At 36.5% G+C, this 8102-nt stretch overlaps 1 protein-coding gene across 1 annotated transcript in view; it reads right to left on the bottom strand.

Annotated features, from left to right (window-relative positions):
* LOC110454136 overlaps nt 1–8102 on the bottom strand; it is a 39053-nt gene that overhangs the window by 19115 nt on the left and 11836 nt on the right. The window contains exons 4-12 of the mRNA XM_021503512.1: nt 6241–6356; nt 5906–5973; nt 4990–5153; nt 4697–4810; nt 4167–4280; nt 2810–2923; nt 2266–2381; nt 1545–1615; nt 1104–1377 (exon numbers count right to left, since the gene is read on the bottom strand). Coding sequence (XP_021359187.1) covers nt 1104–1377; nt 1545–1615; nt 2266–2381; nt 2810–2923; nt 4167–4280; nt 4697–4810; nt 4990–5153; nt 5906–5973; nt 6241–6356 — 1151 coding nt within the window. The remainder of the gene's footprint in view (nt 1–1103; nt 1378–1544; nt 1616–2265; nt 2382–2809; nt 2924–4166; nt 4281–4696; nt 4811–4989; nt 5154–5905; nt 5974–6240; nt 6357–8102) is intronic.

Below are 8102 nucleotides of genomic sequence, written 5' to 3'. Positions count from 1 at the left end.
TACTTACATCGTGCCGTTATATGTGTTGTTGTATATACATTTCACAACAGGTACTTACATCGTGCCGTTATATGTGTTGTTGTATATTTATTTCACAACAACTACTTACATCGTGCCGTTATATGTGTTGTTGTATATACATTTCACAACAAGTACTTACATCGTGCCGTTATATGTGTTGTTGTATATACATTTGACAACAAGTACTTACATCGTGCCGTTATATGTGCTGTTGTATATACATTTCACAACAGGTACTTACATCGTGCCGTTATATGTGCTGTTGTATATACATTTCACAACAACTAGTTACATCGTGCCGTTATATGTGTTGTTGTATATACATTTCACAACAGGTACTTACATCGTGCCGTTATAAGTGTTGTTGTATATACCTTCCGGAACAAGCCCCCATCCAGTTTAGATATTACGTATCTTGGTTTTTATATGTTTGTGTTGTTGTATATGCATTTCACAACAGGTACTTACATCGTGCCGTTATAAGTGTTGTTGTATATACCTTCCGGAACAAGCCCCCATCCAGTTTAGATATTACGTGTCTTGGTTTTTATATGTTTGTGTTGTTGTATATGCATTTCACAACAGGTACTTACATCGTGCCGTTATATGTGTTGTTGTATATACCTTCCGGAACAAGCCCCCATACAGTTTAGATATTACGTGTCTTGGTTTTTATATGTTTGTGTTGTTGTATATACATTTCACAACAGGTACTTACATCGTGCCGTTATAAGTGTTGTTGTATATACCTTCCGGAACAAGCCCCCATCCAGTTTAGATATTACGTATCTTGGTTTTTATATGTTTGTGTTGTTGTATATAACTTTGAAAAACAAGCACTCCTCATCCAGCCATGTTGTATTTCATGTGCTGTTAAATAAAACTTTTATAACAAAAACTACCAACCCAGCCGTTATGTATTAATTGTGCTGTTGTGTATACCTTTAAAGAACAAATACTCCCATCCAACCGTTANCTGCCTGCGTTAACCAATTAAGACTTATTTCTTGACCGACTGCCTGTGTTAACCAATTAAGACTTATTTCTTGACCGACTCCCTGCGTTTACCAATTAAGACTTACATCTTGACAGACTGCCTGTGCGTACCACTTAAACTCAATGGAAGTGGTGTCGGATACGTCCGCCGTCAGATTGAGCACTCGTAGTTCAAGCCTCACTTCTGTGGCGGTGTAATTATCGAGAAAAACTAACAGGTCGCCAATGCGTGTGCAAATCGTGTTTTCAAACACAATTGGAGAACTTCCTGTCATGATGTTATTCAACGCCTCCTGTCGGATTGGGTAGGAAACATTTCCGTAGAAGTGTATGTCCCAATCAACAGAAAAGGGACTGTCTCTGAAATAAGATTAGAATCAAACAGTAAAAATGTAGACAGTATTGATTACAACAACATAATACCAGATACCCCTGTTAAATACTCATGTCTTCGCGGCATTGACTGAAGTACTACAATCTCGTAAACTTACTTCCTAAGTAAATCGATTTATGGTTATGGAACCAACCTGAAAGACGTCACGGTTATTTCTTTAAAGCTGGGGAATTGTCGAGGATTCTCCAAAATAGACACAGTCGCCTGGCCAACAAATAAAAACAAAAAAATCAGAAACTTGTGTGACATTTCTTTGTGCCAACTCCGGGTACAAGAAAGGGGAATGACTTCATCTATATATACTAGCAAATCTATATTCAGATAAATAGATAAAAACGAGAACCGTTAATACTGATGCATATACACAGACTTCAACTTTTATAACTCAAGGACTTTTAACAGAGATAATCTAGTGTTTGAATGGAGGCACATCAAAATTCAAAGACAATTATTACAGTGCCAATGCTGAATGATACAGAAAATATGTAATTAACAATACCGTATAGCTAAAAACCTTCCCGAATTTTCAACAAATTCCATGACACAAAGGAGAAGACATTTATTATACTCGCAGTGCACATCAAAAGTTATCAACTCACTTTTCGACAAAAAATCAATACTGAATTATATGTATCACATTTGCTTCAGACACTGTAATACAGCTACTTACTTGTATATGTATATAATAATAGCATACATTTAACATAAATACCATACGACCATTAACGCTGTGTGTTTAAATGTCATTATAGCATTTCTGTCTAACGAGATAAGCTATTACCGGAATTATCCAAAAATCCAAATTTGCGTGTGTTAAACAAACTTTTTAACACAGTTTCTATGAAGTCACTTACTTGAAAAATGAAAGGGTTGGCAAGTTTTTTGAAGTCGAATGATTTGTTATCCCTCAGAGTGTCGCTAAATGTTCTATTCAGAACTGTCGAGGTGTATTGAAATGCAACGACAAAATCTAGAAGACAAATAAACAAATAATCAATGAAACAAAACGAAGAAACGATTTTGGAAGTACATGTGAAAAAATCCCATTACAAATAGGTCAGTACACAAACAAATCAGTCTACATATATATGTCGGTTAATCAGCTTTGGGTATATGAAAACGAGTTATTCACGACAAACACATAGAAATAACTTGGATACATATACATAGTGAGACATTCTAGCCAGATTGTATATTAGCTCACTATATATTGGCAACCTAAGATAAGCAAATAGGTTTTAAAAATGTAAATGTTAATGTTAATACGTGAAATGCAACACAAAAGGCTTTTCAAATAAATTAACTGTGCGGTTTTATTAATATATTCAGATTCAAAGGATAAGCCTTGACGTCTGATTTATTATTTGACCTGTTGAGCGCGTGTGTTTGGAGACGTACCATTACCACAGTCGGGTCCGGTGTAATTTTGTGGGCATTGGCACGTGTACTTCCCTGGAGTATCCACACAAGTTGCTCCGTTCATACAAGGTGTCCTCTGACACTCGTCAATATCTACAACAATGTGATGATATAGATCATTCAAACTTACTACGGGCGATATCTACAACAATGTGATGATATAGATCATTCAAACTTACTAGGGGCGATATCTACAAATATTTATTGTGGTGTTCAAGGAAGCCAAGACAATATATACATGTGCAAGGAGTTCATGATACAATTTTGTAATACTGCTTTTTGTTTTATATTTCCAAAGATTTGGTGATAGAGTATACATACAACTACAACACACAAATAAATATAAATCACAAAACCTAACACAAGCTAAAATAATTTTGGAATTGTCGATATGATTAGCAAAACTGACATTTGTCAATATTTACAATGACTTATTGATATAATTCGTAAAACCAATAATCATTATCTATCTACAAGTTTTTCATAATATACAAATATACATGTAATTCGGTAAACAGGTGATTTTCTGGTCATGTCAATAAAGTTCCAGGCCTTACATAATTGATTTTAGTTTGTGAATAAGACAATGACCTAGTTTAGTACATAAATCAACATAAGACGAGGGAAACAAATTGATTACGTTTTAAACTGAGAAATTTCAGAAATCATCAAAGTATTCTGTATCCAAAATAGCAGAAAACACTCTTGTAAGTACCTCTTGCCAGATAAAAGCAACAATAGACTTGCGCCGAAAAGCCTATTCAATAACTGACATGCAGCCTTGTTGTCAAGTGTCCCTATAATGCAGTACCAAATACAATGTTATATCAGCCTTGTTGCCAGGCATTCCTAGAATGTAGTACTAAATATAACGTTATATCAGCCTTGTTGTCAAGCGTCCCTAGAATGTTGTGCCAAACATAACGTTATATCAGCCTTGTTGCCAGGCGTCCCTAGAATGCAGTGCCAAATATAACGTTATAGCAGCCTTGTTGCCAGGCGTTCCTAGAATAAAGTACTAAATATAACGTTATATCAGCCTTGTTGTCAAGCGTCCCTAGAATGTAGTGCCACATATCACGTTATAGCAGCCTTGTTGTCAGGCGTCCCTAGAATGCAGTACCAAATATAACGTTATATCAGCCTTGTTGTCAGACGTCCCTAGAATGTAGTGCCACATATCACGTTATAGCAGCCTTGTTGTCAGGCGTTCCTAGAATGTAGTGCCAAACNACCCGCCCAGCCGTTATTGATCTATTAATTTGTGTTGATGTTAATACCTTTTTAATAAATACTTCCAACCCTGCAGTTATGTGTTTGTTGCGAGTGTTGTTACCTTCAGCACAGGTATTCCCCACCCAGCCGTCTGGACATGTACACGTGAATCCGCCATCATTGTTGCCACAGGTTCCCCCATTCTGACATGAATTCAATTCACATTCATTTACATCTGAAAATCAGAAAAAATGATCTCTTATAAAATCTCTACAAATAATACTATATTGTGGATGAATATCTGTTAAAGAAACTTGGATTTTAAGTTGAACTGCTCTAGATTTTTAACCGTCAAAATGAGGGAATTTATGAACAGTTTTATAGACACCTCTTAAGTTTAATGGATGATCTTGAAGGTGAGTAACAGGGTCAAATGATACAGAAAAATGGTGTAACGGTGGAACAGAAGACAAAAATAAGGTATGCGAACGACATGATATAAATCAAGGATAGTCATTGATATAGTGTAACAACAAGAAGAGACAAGCAACAAATGGCTCAAGAAATACATAAACAATCATTTATAACGGAAAACTGCTAGAAAATAAGTAGTATTAGAAACACAGTGAATCGAGTATTCAGACAACGTACCTATTAGACACGTAGGTCCAGTCCAACCGCCCGTACAGATACAGCTAAAGGAACGCTGTTCATCAGTACATGAACCACCATTAAAACAGGGGTCGGACGCACACTCGTCTCCATCTGATACAGGTAAATAACAAAATTCATGATGTCTTCATAAAATCTGGATAAGTATGTTTGTCACCAACGACGTTCTTTTTTCACGATTGAATAAAATGATTTGTAGCATCAGCTCATGATAACGACTGCAAAATGTTTTCAAAGCAAGTCAACCATAGTCTGGTAAAAGAATCTCTTACCAAACTTAGATACTTCCACCAGGAAATTGTTTATAAAAGTAAGACGTAGTCCAGAATACTCCATCTTGGTGGCCTGTGACCTTAGAATTTCGAGTATTCGTGTCCGCTGTGTTGCGTCGGCTAAGGTAAGGTCGATTTCCAGGTTCAGAGCCGTGTTGCTTACGCTGTAAAATATACAGTAGCATCGTATCGAGTATACTAGATATTTAAAATGGCATTTTTAGTACAGAGAAAAGAAATAAAAACAGAAAACGAGCTAGGATTGGTCAATCCTTTGACAAGAAAGCCAATATGATTGCTATCCTGACTCAATCTATCTATGTTTTAAATAACGTCTTAAATATTAATCCCTTGTTACTTTAATTCACTGCACCAATGTTTAGACGTGTCAATATGACTTCTTCCTTGTGATTCGAGTCACACCTATGTTATATCTTGCGTGTTTCATGTGACTTAAGTTATACTTTTTAACGTCTTGTGTACAATATTAAACGTTAGATATACATATATATCGACTTGAATGGCATATGTGACATTTTGAGTAACACCTATATTATAACTTGATAACCGATGTTCCTGCTCTTACCTCACCAAGCCAGAGCATCGGCAAGTATTTGGGTTGTCCTTGGGCCTAAATAAAAAGAAGAACAACACTATGACAAAAGACTCGTATGATGGACACGTAATCTATGTATGATTTCATTTATCACAGTTCTGTATGACTATATTGTTAATTTCCATGCTAACATACATAGCAAACGAAAAGGAATGTATTGCGAGTACACTCATCTTATTACTTTTTATACCTAATCTGACTGACTCTCCGTGAGTTAACCAAGGTCATATATAAATCAAGGATTGTTAGTTTTATACCCTGCCTTGTGTGTCCAGTAAATGAATAAACAACCGTTCTTACCTTATCGACCTCACTGTACAGCCATGGTAATCGACAGAGAGGCCGCTGTTCTCAAAGTATTTGTCGAGCTACAATAAATTTTGATTTCACTTTTTAATCATATGCAGTAAGAGGACATCATCTTAAAATAAATAAATAAATAAAAATAGAAATAAAATAAACAGGCAAATGTCCATAGCTGTGTGTTTTCAATCAACTACAGGACATTACTATATATACACTTATATACTTCATAAAGTATATATATGTATACAAATATAGTCACACTAGAACATTCATATCTACAACCCATCATCCTAGCAAAAGCAGTAACGTCCAAAAGACAGATATCATACCTCATCACAAAACGGCAGAGCGATCGCCCGGAACTCGGGCGAGGTAATGTCCTGGAGCTTCCGTGAATAGGTATGGTTGAGAACTGGGACGGTCAATTTGGCAGAGTATGCTTCAGCTGGTGACGAACCAAACAGATGTGGTAGTAACACACAAGAACTATTTATATATCAATGTATATCTTTAGAGTGCTAACTCACTAAAACACCATGCGGGAGGCACCCATTATATTATTCCTCCGGGTCACATTATACTGATATCGGGTGAACCTCCCAGTCACATTATACTGACATCGAGTGAACCTCCCGGTCACATTCTACTGACATCGGGTGAGTNCCTTGTTGCCAGGCGTTCCTAGAATGTAGTACCAAATATAACGTTATATCAGCCTTGTTGCCAAGTGTCCCTAGAATATAGTACCAAATATAACGTTATATCAGCCTTGTTGTCAGTTAAGCGTTTCTAGAATGCAGTACCAAATATAACGTTATATCAGCCTTGTTGTCAAGCGTCCCTAGAATGTTGTACCAAATATACCGTTATATCAGCCTTGTTGTCAAGCGTTCCTAGAATGTAGTACCAAATATAACCTGGTATCAGCATTGTTGTCAAGCGTCCCTAGAATGTAGTGCCAAATATAACGTATATCAGCCTTGTTGCCAGGCGTTCCTAGAATGTAGTACCAAATATAACGTTAAAGGGGCTGGTCGGGGAAAAAAATGTCATATTTGCTAAAATGGCATACACATGTTTAAAATACCTTCTTATGAAATACACCGATACAAATTTTACTGAAATTCACTCCCTAAGAGTAAAAATTATAATAACATGTATATTAAAGAAATCCTAAATCGTCACCTGACAGTCTAAAACTCTCAATTGACCAAGATCTGTGATGTAATTTTACTGCACGCGCATCATCAACAAGGCCAAATGTAAACATCGCGGCGAAAGAAAAAGATGCATGCGAAAGTCATGACAGGCACGAGGTATCAATATCGTTATATATAACAACAACATATAGGTAGGAATACTACACTTGCATCATACATGACCTTTGAAAACAATTATTTACGTATAGTATTGCTGTCTTGTCCGCTAGTTGAGTCCGACATGGCAAGTGACGGCGTGCTATTGTTGTTATCTTCACTGCCTCACTTTCGAAACAACCACGTGATATATATAAATAGATCTGCGCTAAATTTACGCGGCGCTTTCCCGAAATTTCAGTGGTCAAAACTGGACATTGCAAGCAGAACTCGACCATCATATTGCCATGGTATACCTTTTGGAAGGCCAGAGAACGCATTTAGACCAACTTATTTTGTATTTTTTTCCCCGACCAACCCCTTTAATAATAATAATAATAATATACAGCATTTATATAGCGCCCTATATAATTTGTAAAATTACTCTAAGGTGCTTTACAACATATGGATAATGGTAATGGTTATAATTGTGAAAACAAACAAACAACAAAGGCTTGCAATCACTTTCATACATTTAACAAGCAATGTTCACATAATTGAACAAATAAAAGGGTGGTATTTACATGACGTCTTTGCAAAGATTCTAAAATGCAGACGTGAAGAGGTGAGTTTTTATGTCCCTCTTGAACTTGGCCAGGGTATTTGACTTCTTAATAGCAGATGGTAAGCTATTCCACAACGTAGCCGAAACCCTCCCAAAGCATCTGTTTCCGTAGGTCACAGTACGAGATTTTGGGACACACAACAAAGATTCTGACTCCGACCGCAGTGATCTTGACAGCTGATACAGGGTAACAAGTTCCTGTAGGTACTGAGGAGCTGTTCCATTCAGTGCCTTGTATGTGTATACCAGAATTTTGTACTGCGACCTGTAT

Source organism: Mizuhopecten yessoensis, unplaced genomic scaffold (assembly GCF_002113885.1).
Source record: "Mizuhopecten yessoensis strain PY_sf001 unplaced genomic scaffold, ASM211388v2 scaffold7685, whole genome shotgun sequence".
NCBI classification, from domain to species: Eukaryota; Metazoa; Mollusca; class Bivalvia; order Pectinida; family Pectinidae; genus Mizuhopecten; species Mizuhopecten yessoensis.
Note: the sequence above shows the minus strand (reverse complement) of the source record. Positions and strands in the feature narration are given on the sequence as shown.